This window comes from Pelobates fuscus, chromosome 9 (genome assembly GCF_036172605.1).
Source record: "Pelobates fuscus isolate aPelFus1 chromosome 9, aPelFus1.pri, whole genome shotgun sequence".
Classification (NCBI taxonomy): domain Eukaryota; kingdom Metazoa; phylum Chordata; class Amphibia; order Anura; family Pelobatidae; genus Pelobates; species Pelobates fuscus.
Genome location: NC_086325.1, coordinates 22,750,778 through 22,773,964, shown reverse-complemented (window position 1 = coordinate 22,773,964; position 23,187 = coordinate 22,750,778). Strand labels below are relative to the sequence as shown.

The 23,187-nt window shown below is 41.9% G+C and overlaps 1 protein-coding gene across 4 annotated transcripts; it reads right to left on the bottom strand.

Moving 5' to 3' along the window:
• Window positions 1-2,638: 2,638 nt before the first annotated feature.
• Window positions 2,639-18,133, bottom strand: PRRT1 (proline rich transmembrane protein 1). Of its 4 annotated transcripts, none has more exons than XM_063431491.1 (4): window positions 17,964-18,133; window positions 14,879-15,198; window positions 12,975-13,151; window positions 2,639-4,416 (listed from the first exon to the last, which is right to left on the bottom strand). In XM_063431491.1, the coding sequence occupies exons 1-4, from the start codon at window positions 17,980-17,982 to the stop codon at window positions 4,240-4,242; spliced, it is 693 nt and encodes a 230-aa protein (XP_063287561.1). In that variant the 5' UTR covers window positions 17,983-18,133; the 3' UTR covers window positions 2,639-4,239. The 4 variants fall into 4 exon arrangements, with proteins under 4 accessions (XP_063287561.1, XP_063287559.1, XP_063287558.1 ...); XM_063431489.1 differs by lacking the exon at window positions 17,964-18,133 and adding an exon at window positions 17,876-17,945; XM_063431488.1 differs by lacking the exon at window positions 17,964-18,133 and adding an exon at window positions 17,841-17,903.
• Window positions 18,134-23,187: the final 5,054 nt, after the last annotated feature.

Here is a 23,187-nt window from a genome sequence, read left to right as displayed (position 1 = left end):
AGCTACTGGTAAATTTCTAAATAAAATTATATCAATTGAATATTTATTTACAGTGTGTGTGTGTTGCAGAGTCTTGGTGGGGAGTGGGCTTTTTTTTTTTTTTTCGTCCCCCCTCCCTGCTTGATACATGGCAGGGAGGGGGGGCTCTCACTCCCTGGTGGTCCAGTGGATGGGCACTGTGTAGGAGGGGGCTGGCAGAGCATTTACTTACCTCTCCTGCAGCTCCCTTCTCCTCCGCTCAGGTCCGTTCAGCACCTCTGCCAGCTAAGTCTCGCGAGAGCCGCACTATGATCTTGCAAGACTTACACTGGGAGCTGCCAGAGGTGCTGAACGGACCGGCGCGGAGGAGGAGGGAGCTGACAGGATCTGCAGGAGAGGTAAGTGCTTCCTGCCAGCCCCGTCTGTATTATGGCAATGTAAATTGCCATAATACAGACATTGACTCGAGTATAAGTTGAGTTGGGGTTTTTCAGCACAAAAAATGTGCGGAAAAACTCGACTTATACTCGAGTGTATATACGGTATCTATCAGCGCCATCAAGGATTTGTGCTTCCTCCAGGAATCTTCTCTGCAACGAGGAGAGGACTCACATTTCTTGCCTGATCCTGGTTCTCCTATTAATTTTTTTTAATTATTTTTTTTTTTTACGTGTGTGTTGGAATTCCTGTACATGCGCCATCATTTTGTCCTAGAAACCAAGGGCCTCCAATCAGAATCAATAATACCATTCCTCTCCATTTTTTGGGGGGGGGAATTTAAAGCTCCTGGTGAATCCTGGATTGGTGTAGGTAAAAGTAATTTATATATATTTTTTATTTTATTTAATATATAATTAAAAATAAAATGCAATTGTAGTTGGGGGGGAGGGAGTTGCTAGAGTAACCTTATGGTTGATGATGGTGTAATAGACCAGATGTAAAAATAAAAAAAAATTAAATATCCCCCATACCATGCGGAAAAAAAGGCACTACACCTAAACTCCAAATTAAAAATAAACAAAATTGTTGTGAGGGGAACTGAGCCAGGTGAGATCCACATCTTTCTGCAGTGTTCTGACCCAGTTCCTGTGACAGAGGGCAGCATTGTATAGTCTCCCCCAGAGAGCTACGTCAGCTTTTTGTTCAGTTTAGCTATCTTTAATGCTTTTGTGCTCTCGTAGCTCATTTTAATATTTATTTCAGTTAATACTTGAGGCTCTGATTTTTGGAGAACATTTTATAAAGTAATGCAGATCACTGTGAGAATAAAAAAAAGTCACAATTATTAAAATATAAAAAGGGGTAACAAGGACTGCGTACATGCTTGTGCTCTTATTAATGCTAGAAACAGAATGATCCAGGCCTGCGCATGAACCAGCATCCGCAGTACGTGGTCTGCCGCCATTACCATAGAACACTGGTGGTTCACCTAAAGTCTAGCTGAGTATTATGGGAAATGCAGTTCATCAACATCTGCTGTTTTATCAATAGCCATAGCTACAATATGATGTTTGGGGAGGTGCTGGTTAAATACTAAATGGATCATTTAAACCAATATGCGCTGGAAGCAGATGGATTTTGCCTTGAATTCAGTAGGAATGGTCCAGGTTTATGGGGGAGGTAATGGCTCACTGTGTTTTATTTGACAAACCGCAATTACTTTTCCTGCTGGTGATAAATGTTCTTTAATACGGTGACAGGGCATCCTGCAGGGTTCGGGGTCGGTGTAGAGGATAACACAAAGGATTGTGTACTTTGGGCTATGTGGTAACCATGGAGACTATAATGGCTTTAAAATGAGTTCGGTTGCAGGAGGAAAAAAGATTCAGAGGGACAAGCACATTCTGACAGCCAACTACCATTTAAAGGGACACGAGGCATCATAAGCAGTATAGCTTGTGGCAGTGGTTATAGTGCTAATAAATTACATCCCTCTGGATTTTGTCAAACAGACTTACAACCCGCACTGGGCTATTGCAGGATTCAAACACAAAATGGAGGCCTGCACTCAAACTCCCACTACTGGACGGCAGCAATGACTATAGTACTCATCATCCACAATACATAGATTGAAAACAACAAAAAAAAGGATTTGCAGGGTATTGTTAATATTATTATTGCCATTTATATAGCGCCAACAGATTCCGTAGAGCTACATCTATTTCTTTCTGTTGTGTAGAATCACTATTAACCCTTTTTGTGCACGCTGATCAGTGAATCCGGTTATTTCCGGTGCTCACAGCAGAACATTACACCATGTGAGCAAACATTGCCTATTTACACGGCAATAAGGAAGTGAATCCTCAGTGTGATGATGAAGGCACAGGGGAGGAGAATTGGGAGCTTGCAAGTTTTTAGTACTTACGCAATTAGTGCAATTGTTTTACCACTTACGCTGACGTTAAAAATATATGATAATGTGTTCTATAAATTTTTTTTAATTTTTTTTTACATAAAGAGACGTGACAACAAATATTTCAATAAATTTCTCTTTTATTATAGATAATGCAGCTAAATTATCATTCCAAACGCTAATGAATAAATACCCACAATGCATCCTTCCAACCAATAAATAAATAAGTTGTTAATCAGGAGAATATTACTTAGAACAATAAATAATTTGTATATCACAGAGATAAGAACCCCCACCCCTCCCACCCAATATAACACTGTGCTTAAATATAGAAGCTTCATCTTTAACACACAGTCTCAAGTCACGTATATATGAACGGTCTCCCAAGTTCTGTTTATTGCGCCCACCAGCCATCTTTCCGTATTACACCCCAGCACGCTATAGAAGTTATTTATAAAGAATAACCGGACAGCGAAATTCATACAGTGGAGCAGTTTCCATGGACACCACCTAAATGTTCCTGCAGGTTGCTCCACTTTTACAAATTTGCCCCAGAAGCAAACTTTATATCCATCTGACTGTCCAACTCTTCATCTAGTTATTTTAGATAGTTCCCTATCACAATAATTTCCTTTTTTTTGTCTTAACTCCCTCAGTTTTACCATTAGATATTTTGGCTATCAGCACATATACTAGAAGCAAGTGTTAATTAAACTCCTACCAGTCAACATGAAATATTACTCAGCGTTGTAACATTCATAGTTACCCTCTCAGAAAATGATCACGTTCTCGATCACACTGTAGACAGGACCTCACGCAATACAACATTAAATAAAATTCATTAGCGAACGGCGGGAGTGTAATTAACAATTAATGCAGCAGGAGACCTTCTCAGACATTTACCAGGGGTTACGCCAACCCTTAGACGTCACGCTATGACAATAGCCCCGCTATCGCCTTTATCTTTTGCATTGTTTCTGAATAATCTACCTGTACGAAACTATGAGAAAGAACACTCAAAACATTCCAAATCGTTGCTTTCCTCTTGTTGTTGATATCAAGGGTTGAGACATCTAACCGCTTGACTAGAGGACTTCACGGAATGTTGGAGAGTGTTTTGATCACTTGATAAAATGAGTCCTCTCTCTATCCAATAAGTTCTGTATGGCTGTCTAAAACGCTATTTCCTTCAAGTTGTAAATCTCACACACATACAATGATTTTTACTTCTAAAAATATCTTTTTTGTCTCACTCACTCATAGCTCACTATCCTTCCCATCCTCTTTCATTAATCAGCATTCTCACAGTCCGCCTAACTCATTCTTTGTCTGATTTCTCAAAATCTGTACCATTTTGTGGCTTCTCCCCAAACCCACATATATCATGGCCCATTTTTTTTGGCACTCGGTCTAATTAAAACAAAGTTGAAAGATACTCCCATAATACTCTCACAGCCCCAATAATACTTTTATAATATTCATCTAGTGTCCCTGTAATACCCCCCAAGGTGGCACCTGTATTACTTGTTATACCAAGGAGAAGTCATGGGCTGAAGGGTAAATGTGCAGGTAGGGAGCAAGTGGAAGATACAAAAGAATAGGTGCAAAGTTAGAAGAATAGACAAGGTATAAAGTGAAAGAAAGTTTAATGTAAGGAAAATAATTAATGGGAGATAGAAAATATATAAAATGATAGAACCTGTTGGGCAAGAAAATAATAAAATATCTAAAGAGTGAAAAGAGATGCAATGAAAAAAAGATGAGAGAGCGTTGTGAAAGGAGAGGTAAAGAAATTGAAATCGGGGGAAAAAATATGAAATGGAAAGAAAGTGAAGAGAGTGAGAGAATTAGGAATATTTGGAGGTCTTGGCACATCTTTCTGCTCTCCTTTTGCCACGATGGATAACTCATGGCCCCCACTCGTTTTCATGGTGCTGGGCAGCGATGATGATGACCACGGTGAGAATAGTACACAAGACCATGGCAGCGATTCCCACTGCCAAACTGATGAAGGAGAAGTTCCGAGCTTCTCGAGAAGCTATCTCTGCTGACATAATGTCACCACGAGCCAGAGCCGTCCTCACCTGTAAGGAAATCACATAGACAAGAGCTTCAAGTCTGTCCCACAGGTGACATGGTAACAGTGACATGGTAACAGAGAGACATGACAATAGAGTGACATGGTAACAAAGACATGGTAACAGTGACATGAAAAAAGAGTGACATGTTAACAGTGGCATGGTAACACAGAGACATGACAATTGAGTGACATGATAACAGAGAGACATGGTAACGGTGACATGGTAACAGAGTGACATGAAAAAAGAGTGACATGGTAACAGTGACATGTTAACAGTGGCATGGTAACACAGAGACATGACAATAGAGTGACATGGTAACAGAGACATGGTAACAGAGAGACATGGTAAATGAAACATGGTGACAGTGACATGGTAACAGAGAGACATGATAACAGAGACATGGTAACAGAGACATGATAATAGAGAGACATGGTAACTGAAACATGGTGACAATAACATGGTAACAGATACATGGTAACAGAGAGACATGGTAACTGAAACATGGTGACAGTGACATGGTAATAGAGAGACATGGTAGCAGAGAGAAATGGTAACAGTGACATGGTGACAGTGACATGGTAACAGAGAGACATAGTAACACTGACATGGCTACAGTGACATAGTAAAAGAGTGACATGGTAACAGTGACATGGTAACAGAGAGACATAGTAACACTGACATGGCTACAGTGACATAGTAAGAGAGTGACATGGTAACAGTGACATGGTAACAGAGCGACGTAGTAACACTGACATGGCTACAGTGACATAGTAAGAGAGTGACATGGTAACAGTGACATGGTAACAGAGAGACGTAGTAACACTGACATGGCTACAGTGACATAGTAAGAGAGTGACATGGTAACAGTGACATGGTAACAGAGAGACGTAGTAACACTGACATGGCTACAGTGACATAGTAAGAGAGTGACATGGTAACAGTGACATGGTAACAGAGCGACGTAGTAACACTGACATGGCTACAGTGACATGGTAACAGAGAGACGTAGTAACACTGACATAGCTACAGTGACATAGTAAGAGAGTGACATGGTAAGAGTGACATGGTAACAGAGCGACGTAGTAACACTGACATGGCTACAGTGACATGGTAACAGAGAGATGTAGTAACACTGACATGGCTACAGTGACATAGTAAGAGAGTGACATGGTAACAGTGACATGGTAACAGAGAGACGTAGTAACACTGACATGGCTACAGTGACATAGTAAGAGAGTGACATGGTAACAGTGACATGGTAACAGAGCGACGTAGTAACACTGACATGGCTACAGTGACATAGTAAGAGAGTGACATGGTAACAGTGACATGGTAACAGAGCGACGTAGTAACACTGACATGGCTACAGTGACATAGTAAGAGAGTGACATGGTAACAGTGACATGGTAACAGAGCGACGTAGTAACACTGACATGGCTACAGTGACATAGTAAGAGAGTGACATGGTAACAGTGACATGGTAACAGAGCGACGTAGTAACACTGACATGGCTACAGTGACATAGTAAGAGAGTGACATGGTAACAGTGACATGGTAACAGAGAGACGTAGTAACACTGACATGGCTACAGTGACATAGTAAGAGAGTGACATGGTAACAGTGACATGGTAACAGAGCGACGTAGTAACACTGACATGGCTACAGTGACATAGTAAGAGAGTGACATGGTAACAGTGACATGGTAACAGAGCGACGTAGTAACACTGACATGGCTACAGTGACATAGTAAGAGAGTGACATGGTAACAGTGACATGGTAACAGAGAGACGTAGTAACACTGACATGGCTACAGTGACATAGTAAGAGAGTGACATGGTAACAGTGACATGGTAACAGAGAGACGTAGTAACACTGACATGGCTACAGTGACATAGTAAGAGAGTGACATGGTAACAGTGACATGGTAACAGAGCGACGTAGTAACACTGACATGGCTACAGTGACATAGTAAGAGAGTGACATGGTAACAGTGACATGGTAACAGAGAGACGTAGTAACACTGACATGGCTACAGTGACATAGTAAGAGAGTGACATGGTAACAGTGACATGGTAACAGAGAGACGTAGTAACACTGACATGGCTACAGTGACATAGTAAGAGAGTGACATGGTAACAGTGACATGGTAACAGAGCGACGTAGTAACACTGACATGGCTACAGTGACATAGTAAGAGAGTGACATGGTAAGAGTGACATGGTAACAGAGCGACGTAGTAACACTGACATGGCTACAGTGACATGGTAACAGAGAGATGTAGTAACACTGACATGGCTACAGTGACATAGTAAGAGAGTGACATGGTAACAGTGACATGGTAACAGAGAGACGTAGTAACACTGACATGGCTACAGTGACATAGTAAGAGAGTGACATGGTAACAGTGACATGGTAACAGAGCGACGTAGTAACACTGACATGGCTACAGTGACATAGTAAGAGAGTGACATGGTAACAGTGACATGGTAACAGAGCGACGTAGTAACACTGACATGGCTACAGTGACATAGTAAGAGAGTGACATGGTAACAGTGACATGGTAACAGAGCGACGTAGTAACACTGACATGGCTACAGTGACATAGTAAGAGAGTGACATGGTAACAGTGACATGGTAACAGAGAGACGTAGTAACACTGACATGGCTACAGTGACATAGTAAGAGAGTGACATGGTAACAGTGACATGGTAACAGAGCGACGTAGTAACACTGACATGGCTACAGTGACATAGTAAGAGAGTGACATGGTAACAGTGACATGGTAACAGAGCGACGTAGTAACACTGACATGGCTACAGTGACATAGTAAGAGAGTGACATGGTAACAGTGACATGGTAACAGAGAGACGTAGTAACACTGACATGGCTACAGTGACATAGTAAGAGAGTGACATGGTAACAGTGACATGGTAACAGAGCGACGTAGTAACACTGACATGGCTACAGTGACATGGTAACAGAGAGATGTAGTAACACTGACATGGCTACAGTGACATAGTAAGAGAGTGACATGGTAACAGTGACATGGTAACAGAGAGACGTAGTAACACTGACATGGCTACAGTGACATAGTAAGAGAGTGACATGGTAACAGTGACATGGTAACAGAGCGACGTAGTAACACTGACATGGCTACAGTGACATAGTAAGAGAGTGACATGGTAACAGTGACATGGTAACAGAGCGACGTAGTAACACTGACATGGCTACAGTGACATAGTAAGAGAGTGACATGGTAACAGTGACATGGTAACAGAGCGACGTAGTAACACTGACATGGCTACAGTGACATAGTAAGAGAGTGACATGGTAACAGTGACATGGTAACAGAGAGACGTAGTAACACTGACATGGCTACAGTGACATAGTAAGAGAGTGACATGGTAACAGTGACATGGTAACAGAGCGACGTAGTAACACTGACATGGCTACAGTGACATAGTAAGAGAGTGACATGGTAACAGTGACATGGTAACAGAGAGACGTAGTAACACTGACATGGCTACAGTGACATAGTAAGAGAGTGACATGGTAACAGTGACATGGTAACAGAGAGACGTAGTAACACTGACATGGCTACAGTGACATAGTAAGAGAGTGACATGGTAACAGTGACATGGTAACAGAGAGACGTAGTAACACTGACATGGCTACAGTGACATAGTAAGAGAGTGACATGGTAACAGTGACATGGTAACAGAGAGACGTAGTAACACTGACATGGCTACAGTGACATAGTAAGAGAGTGACATGGTAACAGTGACATGGTAACAGAGAGACGTAGTAACACTGACATGGCTACAGTGACATAGTAAGAGAGTGACATGGTAACAGTGACATGGTAACAGAGAGACGTAGTAACACTGACATGGCTACAGTGACATAGTAAGAGAGTGACATGGTAACAGTGACATGGTAACAGAGAGACGTAGTAACACTGACATGGCTACAGTGACATAGTAAGAGAGTGACATGGTAACAGTGACATGGTAACAGAGAGACGTAGTAACACTGACATGGCTACAGTGACATAGTAAGAGAGTGACATGGTAACAAAAACAGGATCTTTGGTTCTGTCCATTGCTTTCAAAGCAGGCGCTGGGGGTTCAGTAAGTAATATCAGTTCTGGGATTAAGTTCTAAAACAGGGTTCTCAAGGTACTGTCATTCAGGCCATTTCTGGACCCCCAAATAGTTTATTGCATTCCACTGCACCCATCCTGGAGCAGAAAGGTTTGTCCAAGTCTCAGGCATTCCTTTCAACGGCTCGATTTAATAAGCTATTCTAATGATTCAATACTGAATGATATATCTATAGAATTCCCCATTAAGGTCTTTGGGCATTTTGTAGTTTAATCAATTTGAAAGTTTCTCTAATGGAATTAAATCATTTGGAAAGCTTATTAAATCAAAGCCTTTGTCCTACCGGCTGTTCTCGTTTCTATCAGAGCCGAGACCTTCCTCTGTTTCCTGCGGTTGAGGTATCGGGTCGGCTAGGCCGCAGTGTGTTCCTGCCAAATGATTTTTTTTAATCATTATTTTGTACAACTGCTAACAATTTCTAATAAAGCGCTATTTTTATATACAAAGTGTCAATGTGCAAAAATTCTAAACTGTGCACATATACGGCGAAGTGCTGCCAAGTAGGGTGGAATTCCTCTAGATTCCCAAAAAAGGGCAGATTCCAAACAAAAGAACGTCTGTGGTGCAATCTGTATTAAATAGTTTTCTATTATCTCCATCAAATGTGAAAAAATATAAACTGTATATTTACCTCACAGGAAGTGGTGCATAACCACAATTCTCATATATAAAGACTAGAAATATATTAACGTATATGGTGTAGTATTTTAATTCAAACCAATTTAAAAACATATGTATATACACACCCTGACAAGTAAAAAGCACAATCAAATTGTGTAAAATACACCGGTGTCCCAAGGGCTTAAAACCTCCGGATATCTCTCCAAGGAAGCTCTACTCCTGGCCTGTGTAACCCTTATATATTTATTTACTTCCAGTCTTTATATATGACTGTGAGGTAAATAAACCCTGTTTTTTCTTTATTCATATTTAACGGTGAAAAAAATATTTAATACAGTACCAATCATGTTTCACTAGCACCGCACAAAGGGGCAGTCCCACCTGGAAAGGGGACAGGTCTGCCCGAAGAATTGGAAGGTCAGTCAGAGTGAATGCATTTTTAATCAATGGTCCTATTCCATGAGCATGGGACTGGAGCTTCAGCTCCATTAGCCCCTATGTTAATCCGGCCCTGCCCACTCCAATACTAACTCCAAATTAACATCAGTATGCACAGTGCAGAGCACACCGTTAGCACTCTGTGAATGCAGCCCATGTCTCAGATGACGTCACTGTGCTGCTCGTGAGTGAGCAGCCAGGCTGGATGCCATAGATATACATAGTGCTCAACTGAGGCTTCAAGCAGCCAACCCGTTAGCGTGGAACCAATCATTTTGGCCTTTGCTTATAGGCGGAACATCCAGATTATATCCGGGCTTTGCTGTTACCAGCAGTGAAAGTGTCCCTGCTTCTACTACTGGGAGGAAGGGGTAAAGGGACAGAACCTAACTGCTTTAATGCACATATGGGGGCTGAAATCACTTTTTTGGCTGTGATATTTTTTTTTGTTATAAGCAGATCCATTACTGGTCATGAAGGAGTTAAAGAAGTGGATATAAGTAGCTACGTCCTTTTTGAATGCTATCGTTACTCGTTATACCTAAAAAAAAGTTGCTTTTAACAAACTATGCAGGTCCAAAGAACCTGCACTGAAACTGTAGCTATTAAATGCCATTATTTATAAAAATAAATAAATAAAACAGAAAGACTAATGGATACAATTAAACACACTGGGCTAGATTCTATTATGTCTTTTGTAATTAAATAGCATTTTTTTCCATAGAAGTCAAATGGAAAATTGCTCTTCAATTACAATAGCTTATCTCATCTAATCGAATCGTTGTTGGAAAACGACTTCCATCTAATAAACACATTCCAGAGTTCTGGTTGTACCAGAAGAATAGGGCTCTCCTAAGCTATTATGGCAACAATAGTCTGTGAGCCCTGGGTTAACGCACAGCTAGCACTCCCTGCCTAACACATATACGTGTGCGTTTATTTCTGCGTCAGCCGACGCGCAGCAGAGAAGATTTAGGTGCCCCTGTTTCCATCAAACTAAATCTGACATAAACCGCAGGGGTAGCAACCCAAGACTCCATGTACCATAACTACAGCAAGCTGCGGAGATTATGGTGCTTAGCATTCCACGTTATTTCTGATAAAAACACAATTATGGTAAATCTTGTGAAAAAGAGACAAAAAAAGAAATATGAAGGAATTGCTTAGTCTGTGCAATCAGACTGATAGATTTTATAATAAGACAAACACTAACAATACTTACAAAACCAAAAGAAAATTGCACATTTATTACAAAAGACGCAATGCTCACTGCAAAGCGCAATGACAATCACATTGCGACTTGTCATTAAATTGAATTAAAAGAAACCCCATGCACCATTACCACTGCAGTATCCTGTGGTGGTTATGGTGTTTGGAGGATTCTTTTGACAAATGGAATGCTAATTATTTTACCAAACTCAATTCTGGATTGCTAATACCACCATTGCAGTCCATCTTTGGGTTTTGGAGGAGGTAAACAATGTATTGAATTGTTTCATTTGCTATCTGCTGACACAAGGCATTGATGATATTTATTTATCTACCCAAAGCTGCTTGTCATCGACTTGTTTTTAAAGATAATGGATCCACACTTTTTGATGATGGTTTAATTTAAATACCAAGAATACCTATAAACATGCCTGCCATCTATCTATCTATCTATCACTAAAATCCAACCATAACCACTGTAAATGATCCACAGATCAAACAACGTTTCTTGGTAAAAAAAAAAAAAAAATGTAATGTAATGCAGTAAATGAACCAAAATAATAGATTTCAGATACAACGCTGATAAACAATCGATTAAGAACTGAGTCTTATAGACTCTACATCAAGCATGTCAAACTCAAAGGCGAAACGGGCCAAATAAACAAGGTTTAAGTTTATGTGGGCCGAAAAAAACAAAAACTTCAGTTTTCATAGAAACGTAGGTGTATTTAGAAAAGTACAGTATAAAAAAAAGATGCCTGACACTGGATGTCCTCGCGCTCGTAGGGCTTTAAAGTAAACAAAAGAGCAAATTAATTTTAACGACTCACGTATTTGCATATAACCAATGTTTCAGTCCAACTACCTTGACATATTAAGAAAAGTTTGGTAATGGGACTGAAATGGTGAATGTATGCTTAAATTACATTAACTTATTGATTTTGAAGTCCTTGGAGTGTGTTCTTCACTTTGGCTGAGATCATCAAACTTGATGATCTCAGCCAATCCCATGGGAGGCTATTATGCATGTGTGGGAAAAGCTACGCGGCCAATCAATATCTGTATGGGGAGTGTTCAGTGCCTCCATGCAGACCCAATCTAATACACTGCCCACAAATCCAATACACTACCCCTTAATCTAATAAAATGAATTCCACTCTAATCAAATACACTGCCCTCCCCCCAATTAAATAAACTGCCCCCTCCCTCCCCAATTTAAAACACTGCCCCTCCTATCACTCTAATACACTGCTCCACTTCCTCCCCCAATTTAATACACTGCCCCTCCATCCCTCAAATTAATACACGCCCCCCCCCCCCCCAATTTAATACACTGGACCCCTCTCTCCCTCAAATTAATACATTGCCCACTCCCTCCCCCAAATTATTACACTGCCCCCCCCCTCCCCAATTGAACACACTACACATGAAGGTTTCCCAAACTCCCCTTCCTCTACCTTATGATGAGCGTCCACCCTCCAGTTCCGCGGGCCGCATGTTTGACATGCTTGCTCTACATTATCTGTGTTCAATCTCAGGCTAGAAATGTTACCAATTAACTGATTATCTGAAAATCTTCATTTTCACACAGATAGATGGAGCAACAAGTCTGTCCCTCCCCCTGCAGGGTGACACAGTGACACAGACAGAATGAGCTACAAGTCTGTCCCTCCCCTGCAGGGTAACACAGTGACACATAAAGAAGTAGCTATATGACAGGCTGTCCCTCCCGCTACAAATGACAGAGGCGGCAGGAGCTTTTGAGTCCATCTCTTCCACACAGGTGACATAGTGAGAGACAAACGATGCCATGTGTCTGTCTCTTCCCTGTGTCACTTGTAGGGTGACATAGTAACGAAGACAGATCAAGCTGTGTCTCTTCCCTTGTAGAGTGACATGGATAGAAGAAGCTATGGGTTACCTTCCCTCTGACATTGACAGGGGGCAGTATGAGAATGCCTTTTCCCTTTCAGGGTGACACAGACAGGGGGCGATATGAGTATGGCCTTTCCCCTGCAGGGTGACACATTGATGATGGAGCGTCTGTCTCTCTCCTCTTTAGAGCAGTATGATAGTAACATGGTATATAGTAGATAAGTCCGAGGGGTCATTGAATCAGCTATGTCTCACCTGAACTGCTTTTATAATCGCAAAGACTCCAGTGGGCCAGAAGCAGCAGATGGTGGTGAGAACAGCGATAGGCAGGTAGTCATGAGGGGGACGCCGTGGCTCTAAGAGGGCCAGTCCAGGGGGAATTTGTGGAGGTGGCATCCCAGGCTGAGGTGGTACAGATCCTGCCGGATATTGCTGATTGGGATGAAAGAAGAAGGAAAGTATGAAGGCTGCTCTCTAATTTCCTACACTCTACTGTCCTAAACTATCCTAGTCTACACTCACTGTCCTAAACTATCCTAGTCTACACTCACTGTCCTAAACTATCCTAGTCTACACTCACTGTCCTAAACTATCCTAGTCTACACTCTACCACCCTAAACTATCCTAGTCTACACTCTACCACCCTAAACTATCCTAGTCTACACTCACTGTCCTAAACTATCCTAGTCTACACTCTACCACCCTAAACTATTCTAGTCTACACTCTACTGTCCTAAACTATCCTAGTCTACACTCTACCACCCTAAACTATCCTAGTCTACACTCACTGTCCTAAACTATCCTAGTCTACACTCTACCACCCTAAACTATCCTAGTCTACACTCTACCACCCTAAACTATCCTAGTCTACACTCTACCACCCTAAATTATCCTAGTCTACACTCTACTGCCCTAATCTACGCAGGTCTACACTCTACTACCCTAAACTATCCTAGTCTACACTCTACTACCCTAAACTATCCTAGTCTACATTCTACCACCCTAAATTATCCAAGTCTACACTCTACCACCCTAAACTATCCTAGTCTACACTCTACTGCCCTAATCTATCCTAGTCTACACTCTGCCACCCTAAACTATCCTAGTCTACACTCTACTGTCCTAAACTATCCTAGTCTACACTCTGCCACCCTAAACTATCCTAGTCTACACTCTACTGTCCTAAACTATCCTAGTCTACACTCTGCCACCCTAAACTATCCTAGTCTACACTCTACTACCATAAACTATCATAGTCTACACTCTACTGTCCTAAACTATCCTAGTCTACACTCTGCCACCCTAAACTACCCTATTCTACACTCTACTACCATAAACTATCCTAGTCTACACTGTACTGTCCTAAACTTTCCTAGTCTACACTCGCTGTCCTAAACTATCCTAGTCTACACTCTACCAGCCTAAACTTTTCTAGTCTACACTCACTGTCCTAAACTATCCTAGTGTACACTTTACTACCCTAAACTATGCCAGTCTACACTCACTGTCCTAAACTATCCTATCCTGCACTCTACTGTCCTAAACTATCCTAGTGTACACTCTACTGTCCTAAACTATCCTAGTCTACACTCACTGTCCTAAACTGTCCTAGTCTACACTCTACTACCCTAAACATTTCTAGTCTACACTCACTGTCCTAAACTATCCTAGTCTACACTCTACTGTCCTAAACTATCCTAGTCTACACTCTACTACCCTAAACTATCCTAGTCTACACTCACTGTCCTAAGCTATCCTATCCTGCACTCTACTGTCCTAAACTACCCTAGTCTACACTCTACTGCTCTTAGCAGTATACACTATAGTGTTCTACGCTGTTCTGTCTTAAACTAGCCTATCCTATAAGCTATTGTCCTAAACATCTTACTGTCTACTGATCTAAACAATCCCATTCTATGCTTTAATGTACTAAGCTATCCTATTCTATCCTTCACTCTCCTAAACTATCCTAACCTACATTCCGCTGTCCTAAACTATCATGTCCTATGCTCTACCATCCCAAACTAAACATATTTATAAAATATTACAAGATTTCAAAAAAAAATAAATGTATCACCTCTGCTCAGTGACAGCTCTACATCTGCATTCAATTCCCATAACAACCTACCCTTTCTTCCATTTCCAATGCTGACACTTACCGTTCCCACTGGGTAAACGGGTACATACGCTGTGCATGGCTGCAAATGCATGGGGTAGCCTGCTTGTTGTGGAACATAGCCCCCTCCAGGTAACGTTCCCCCTTGAGTGTGAGTCTGCACCACATAGCCTTGGGGAGTAGGGGGAGGACCTGTAAATTGGGTCTCTTGTAGGTATCCCTTGGGATCCTGGCGGGGGAGTGTGGCACTGGATGGCTGAGGTGGAGGGTCATTATAGCCAGGTATTACTCCATTACATGGTCCATCCCCCGCAGGCTGGTTATAAGGTGGGGGTGAGTTGTGGGGTCCGGAGTCCGGAGGGCCTGGGGAAAGAAAATAGGATTTTGAAGGTGAGAGAGAGAGACAGAGAGAGAGAACAGGAGGGAGGGAGGAGAAAGGACATTACCGCACAATGTGCCCCCCGGGGCAAAAACTGGATAAATAACATGAGAACTGACAGGGGACAAGATATATATACAGAAGCATACATTTACATACATTACTCTCATTAAGATACAGATAGATAGACAGACAGGCAGACAGACAGACTAGATAGATAGATACAAGATAGATAGATAGATAGATAGATAGAAAGAAGATAGATAGATAGATAGAAGATAGATAGATAAATAGATAGATTTGTCGCATGATATTATACAAGCGGTTCATGAATGCGTGCATGTCTCAGCGGGGGTTCTTTACTGAACCCTGAATAATGCTACATAATGCAAAATTTGCAATCAAATATAAATCTGTCCAGAGATTGCTATTAGAACATTTATTGATATCAATATAAATGCTAAGTCAGACATCTCACCCAAATGTACGTATTCGATTCGGAGCAATTTAATTGCTAAATAAATAAACCCAAAACCAGCTAAATACAATACAAAGTACAGGAAATGTGAAATGTTTGCCCCAAATTGCTATGAATTCGTTTTCTAGAATTTACTACAACAAATACAGAGTTTTGTAAATAGTCCCATATATATTATTGTGAATGCATTTTATTCTCCTAATAACTAATAAACAGTGAACTTAAAGAAACAATACTAAATATACATAATAATTTACGGTTAGAGTGTTCCTTGTTTAGAGTACTGGACCCTCCACCCCACACACTGCCTGTTGTCAAATTGTTTATAAAGCACTGGGGACAGAGGACGCATGCACAGCAATCTCTGAGTTTCACCAATTCAATGCTTCTCATTGAGAGGATCTGAGGCCAGAGAGGACACATGCACAGTAATCTCCGAGTTCCACCAATCCAATGCTTCTCATTGAGAGGATCTGAGGCCAGAGAGGACACATGCGCAGCAATCTCAGAGTTCCACCAATTCAATGCTTCTCATTGAGAGGATCTGAGGTCAGAGAGGACACATGCGCAGCAATCTCCGAGTTCCACCAATCCAATGCCTCTCATTGAGAGGATCTGAGGCCAGAGAGGACACATGCGCAGCAATCTCCGAGTTCCACCAATTCAATGCTTCTCATTGAGAGGATCTGAGGTCAGAGAGGACACATGCGCAGCAATCTCAGAGTTCCACCAATTCAATGCTGCTCGTAGAAGAGGATTGAATCCAATAAATGGCCATGAGAAGCATTAGCACCATTCAGCATCATCATGCTGTGCGTGATGATGATGTCGAACATTAGATCTCATGAAATAAAACGTCTGAAGGAGGAGAATGTCTAACAGCCAATAAAGGCACATATAAGGCAAAATTTAAACATTGCCCTTTGGCAGAAATGGCAATATTTCACATTGAAGACAGATAAAAAGGACAGGATCTATGCAACAAAATCAGTACTCTGGTGAGTGTCTCTGTGAAGCACAATTTGTAAAATGTAAGTCCTGGTTACAAAGCTGATAACAATTCTCCAATGCTTCTCTGTTTCCATAATACGCAAAATTCCAATTCCAATGTATTGTTTAGTAAATAAACCCCTTTACATGCGATTAACAAACTGTACAGACTACCACTCACTGAGCATCGTTAGGACATTATTTTACTTTGATTATATACATTGAAATCACCTCTTCTTGCAAAAAACACATAAACCAGCTACCTGAATAGACTAACATAAAATGATTCACATCTCCAGATACCCGTAAACTCTACCTGGGGTCAGGGTCACTGACACGGATTTATAATTATGCTACATATGTATCAGCCTTCTCTGTGACTCCCCAGCTGGTTAAATCTCCATTGTCCACTTTTTAATTGATCTTTATCTGTCATCTTGTTTGCTCCACCACCTCCCCAGGCCTTTCTAAGTTTGTTATATGTTTTTTTTAACCTGCCCCTTCTCCCTCCACCCCCCCCCCCAATCCTCTCCTGATACCTCTTCCTCCCCTTACTAGTCTCCTCCATCCCCCCAATCCTCTCCTGATACCTCTTCCTCCCCTCACTAGTCTCCTCCATCCCCACAATCCTCTCCTGATACCTCTATCTCCCCTCACTAATCTCCTCCATCCCCCTAATTCTCTCCTGATACCTCCATCCCCCAATCCTCTCCTGATACCTCTATCTCCCCTCACTAATCTCCTCCATCCCCCCAATTCTCTCCTGGTACCCCTATTTACCAGTGTAATCCATTCTTCTCAGCCCTCTCCTGTTACCTCACTTTACCAGGTTCCTCCATTCCCCCCAATCTTTTCTTGGAACCTCTAAATGTTCTCCCAATCCTCTCCTGTCAATGCAATCCCTGCTCACCAGTCTCCTCCATGAATCCTCTCTCTTCTCTGTTGCATCTCTGCGTATTTCCCTATGCCCTTCCTCTGACCACCAGCTCTCCTGTGGTGCTGATGAGATCAGCAGAGACTTGCAATGATAAATGATGGACGGACGATGGATGGATAGACCGTTAGACACAGATAGACTGTCAGACACAGAGTAGCAGATGGAAATGGCTAGTCCTATTGACAGATAATAGATACATGTTCAAGGCTCATCTCACGCACTCCTACTCAGATTTTCTTCATTCATCTCTCCTAACCTCCCTCCTCCTCCATCGCCTTTTCCTGTCTCACTATAGACTTATCTCCTCTCCATCATCTCGTTTCCCCATCTCCCACCCTCCTCACCTGTTTTCTCGCTGGACATGTCTCCTAGGGGAGGGAGCTGCGTGGGTTTGGGGGGGTCCTCAGATGAATATGGCAGGATGGGGGGTCTCTCCTCGCCCCCTGTCACTGTCTCCCCCCCTCACTGCTTTCCCTCTGATCCTGCACCAATTCTTTCTGCTGCAGCCTCTCCCTCCCTCCCCCTCCTTTCTCTCTCCTCCTCCCCCTCTGATTCTCTCACCCCCTCTTTCCTCCTCCTGTGATTCCCTCCTCTGCTCTGATTTCTTTTTCTCTCTATTTCCCCAACAGTTTTCCTCTCCTCCTCTTTGTGATTGTCTTTCTATTTTCCTTTTACAGAGCCCTCCTCTTTTCTTTTCTATCGCCTCCCTTTTCTTTCTGTTTTTTTTTTACCCCTTTTATTCTGTATGTGCTTCCAGTCTCCTTCACTTACCGCCCCCTCTTTTCTCTGCACGGACTGCTCCTAATATTTCCTACTGGTCCCCCATGGTACTCTATGTTACTCTTATCCCATATCCTTCCTTCCCCGCTTTATCCGACACTCTACCTATCCCCCTACTACGCACTTTGCATGTCATTCACCTGTCCCCTTGAAAGGCCTGTCCACCTGCCCACCCCCTCCGTGTTTCTTTTTCATTTCTATGTCCCCTTGTAATAAAAAGCAATGTTCTGCTGTCACTGTGTCGTGTTGGCACCGCACACGTTAGGACAGCATGTTTTATTGCTTATGTTCCGTACAATGCCTAGCAGGGGAGCAATTAAACATTTAGTCCTTTATACAGGTCCCTGGATTCTCATAGCTCGCACAGCACCCCCAAAACATGTTCTTTTATATTCCATTGGGAAAAAGCACACTGACGTGTATTCACTGAATGCCAAATTGGAGTGAATTGAAAGATAAACTGCTAAATTGTGGGAACAATTGTAGATCTGAAAAATTCTCTAAGCTGAGTTATTTTACCCCAAACTTTGACATTTCGATTTCAATTCTCTGTAATTGAGTGCTTAGTTTTACAACACTCTGTATATCCTTTATCTTCTGTGACATTCCTTTTAATATTTTTGGCCCCTTTCTAGCTCCCCTGAATGCAACGTACCCCCTGTTGTTTAACCTCTATCTATATCTTTTTATAAGGTATGTTTATGCACAATCAAACGATGGAGCTTAAAAGGCCGAGCGTCCATTTTGTGACATTCCACTGGTGTTACATGAATTACAATAGTGTCAATATTGTGACTGTCACAATTGCATGCGTACCCATAACCCCTGGGAATAGACTGCTAATAATTAAAAGTGGCCACTAGGGAGCTTGTAATCCCAGAATGATGAGAATTAAAATCAATTGTATCTTGTGGATAGTCCCTTGTAAGGTGGACTCTGTAGTCCCATCACTCTCAGGCAGTGATCACACACAGTGATGATGGGGTCCAACTGACAGTATCCAGGGTGCAGGAGAACCCCTAACTAACATGGATGTAGGTTTAGGGGACACTCACATCCTAAAGGGAAACTCTCACTTCACTTGAATGGCACTATTAAATAATAGATCAAATATGACTTGTGCTAACTTTTTATGTGATGTGTCTTTAAAATGTATAGTGGAATTTTGTCTGAAAGATTTAGCAATTGATACATTGGAGACGGAGAAACAGGAATGTAGTGCGTTATACATAAAGATAAATTCTGGAGCAAAGTTCTAAAAATGGAGCAATCGGCAGCGACATTCCATCGGTTTCCATGGTAATTTCTCCACTTTAAGATTTTTACATGCAATCATCTCCTCGTTTTTAATTTAGCTCCACATACTATGTGCAGTAGGTCAGAGTTTATAATAATGATTGACGTTGAAGCAGATCTTACAAACACATAAATGTAAAAAATTGGGGATATGTAAAAAATTATCTTAAAAACCTTTGACAGCTCTGTGACATTTTCCCTGTGCCGCGAGTAACCTTAAACCACACCGTTCCAAGCCATATTCTGGAATAACACGGCTCTCCATTTTAAATTAATTCCAGCTATTCCAATTCATTACCCGGGATTAATAAATGCACTGTTTGCCGTGAACATTGTTTTTTTTTTGTTTATTTCGATTTTACTTTACTGAATGGAATATTCCCTGAGCTCAGGTTTTCATTTTGCTCTCCTGCTGTATCATGGGAAGTACCCTTCATGCCACGTTCTTGTGCCCGCTGTCACCCCACATCTTCCAGAAAACAATCAATGACAGCTTGTTTGGAAGAATGCAGGACAGCGGGGGAGTCACGTGACGGCAGTGGGACTGCGTGAGGACAGCCAAGGAAAAATTATACAGAAACATCACCAACAGGCAGTACAAAGGACATTCTGGAAAAACGAAACACAAGGAAACCTTCAACGCTTTCTGAAATGTCACATTCCTAACAATCGTCAAAATCTGGCCCTTGACCCCTTAAGGACCAAACTTCTGGAATAAAAGGGAATCATGACATGTCACACATGTCATGTGTCCTTAAGGGGTTAAAGACCTTATGCCAATTATTAACCGTCCTAATTATTACCGTCAGCAGCTCCATGTCACTAAATTAGATGATAACCTAGTTTGAATCAGGATATTTAAAGACCAGATCATCATGACAGCCTAGAGACATCTAATGGCCGGGTCCCGTAAGGGGTTAAAATGAGCGACACACAGGGGTATAAACAGAAGTTATTTTGTGATTCAGTGAGGAGATAGAAAGGAGTTATTTTGTGATACAATAAGGGGACAGACAGGGATTATGGTGGGATGTTATGTGGAGATGGAGATGAGGTCAGGCTGGGATTCTTTGAGGAGATAGTTATGGTGTGGTTTAGTATGGAGGTAGTGACTATGGTGGGACTAATTCACGAGATAGTGGTTATGGTGTGATTTTGTAAGGAAAGAGATAGTGGTTATGGTGTGATTCAGTAATGAGATAGTGGTTATGGTATGAATTACCATATAGATAGTGGTTATGGTGGGATATATAGAGTTAGATGCAAGCTCAAGTGGTTATAGTGCTTAGAGTAACCCTTTAAGAAATGTGTTTTCACAATTTTAATTTTGATTTTGGTTTTAGTTATTTTGTTTTGTTTTCTACAAAATATAAGTGAAGAAAAATGACACTAAATAGCAAGTACATTCAAATTGGAGATGTGGTACTAACAGATGTAAAATGGAGTATAACCTGTCTACAAACCTATGTTGATTAATGCCTATACCATGTAATGTACGCTCTACCACACCACTGTATTGCAATGTCATGCCAAAAAGAAAGAAAAAAAAAAGAAATGTGTTTTCCTGCTAGAGGAAGACTAGCAAGAGAGCGGAGAGTGAATAAGCAGAGCTTTGTGTGCCTTATATAGTCTTGCATACATGGATTGGAGGGTAAGCGGTTAATAACAGTCAATATCCAGTGGTGGAACTACCGCGGGTGTATCAGCTGCGACCGGGCCTGCCACTCCAGGGGCCATGTGTCGCGGCCCCAGCCATGCGGTAGAACATCCTCCCAGCAACCACCGTGAGCCGAGCGGGAGGAAGAGTGGGAATTCGGACTCCCATCAGCCTGAGCCACTGGACCCCAGGGAAAGTCACCCTCCTGCAGCAAAAAGGTAAGAAACAGGAGGGTGACTTATGTATTTGTGTGTCTTTGTATGTGTGTGCGTCTGTCTGTATGTGTGTGTGTGTGTTTGTATGTCTGTATGTGTCCGAGTGTGTTTGGGTCTCTGTGTGTGCATGTGTGTGTTTGTATGTATGTGTCTGTATTTCTATGTGTGTGTCTACATGTGTATCGGTTTTTCTGCATGTGTGTGGGGGGCAGGGACGTATGTGGTAGATGTACCGGGGCCCCATGGTGTTTAGTTACGCCTTTGTCTATATCATGAGTATTTTTCACCTTCACAAAGAATGGCAGATCTAACATCACTAAATTTATTATAACTTGGGTTAAGGAGTATAAAACTCATCAGTGGGCTACAAAAACAAATCCTTAAATCTGGAAAACTGAATCAAAGCAAAACATATTTTATATATGTGTATTTTTCTCATTGGATGTATACATTCCTAGTGTACATATTTCTTTTTTGTCAATCTTTCTTTTATTGAGGCAGGGGTTAAATGGGATACAGAATGAAGAGGAGGGGATGCATAGTAAAAGTACATAGTGGGATCATTGTAACACAGTAGTACATCTCCTACGATTGGGAGCCTCATTATTTTTTATTAAGTACGCTTTCCAAATAGTTAAGATCCTGCGTAAAGTAGTAACGAGAAAGGTAGCTTTAGACTATACGGTGATACCGTCAGCGATAAAGTAAAAGAAACAAGCGTATAACTGATGATTAACATACGGTATACAATCTATGCTTAGTGTGGCATGGAAATAACAGAGAGATAAACAGGCTATGGGGCCCACGACCTGGCTAAACAGGTATTCTGAGCTGGTGTCAGGCTGATCAGGCATGGAACACTGCTACACAAATTTATGTACATCGACAAAGTATAAGGAGAGGCCTAGACATTCAAGCTGAACAAATAGAAAAGGTGACCTAAAGCTGTTGTGGTCGCATGCGTCATTTAACAGATGGAACAGGCTATATACTAGAAGTATTATTGGTATACAAATTTAGTTAGTCTTAGCTGGAGGTCTAGTCTAGGTATTATATACTGGCAAACGGGAGCTTAAGACTCATTAGCATTGTGAGCAGTGAGTATCTGTTAGTAATATTCAAAGGAAGGTAAATACTGCATGCTTAAGCACTATACTGCTAACGAGTTGTTAAATGATATATTGTCCGACAGAGTCCAGTCTTGCCTCCACTGTGAGGTTAGCAGGAGTATCGTACATACAGTACGGTATGCTCAGCCTATACCGGCTCTGAGTGCTGGCTGGACGCAGAGGCGGCTCTCTAATTACACGGTTTAGGCGGCCGCCTAAGGCCTCGCGCTAGAAGGGGCCTCGCGGCCGCCTAAACCGTGTAATTAGAGAGCCGCTTCAGGGCTTTCTTTCCCAGTAAAAAAAAAAAAAAAAAATTAAATACTTTAATGCCGGTCGGCGGCCGCATCAAGACTGCCACGGCGCCGGCGCTATTAAAAGATGAAACCCTCTCAAATGGGTTTCCCCGTGCAGGAGTGAGTCCCCTCCCCTCCTCCTGCACACTTCCTGGTAATCGGCCAATCCGCGATGTCGATGACGTCACGACGCGGCGACGTCACGACGTAACCCCTCC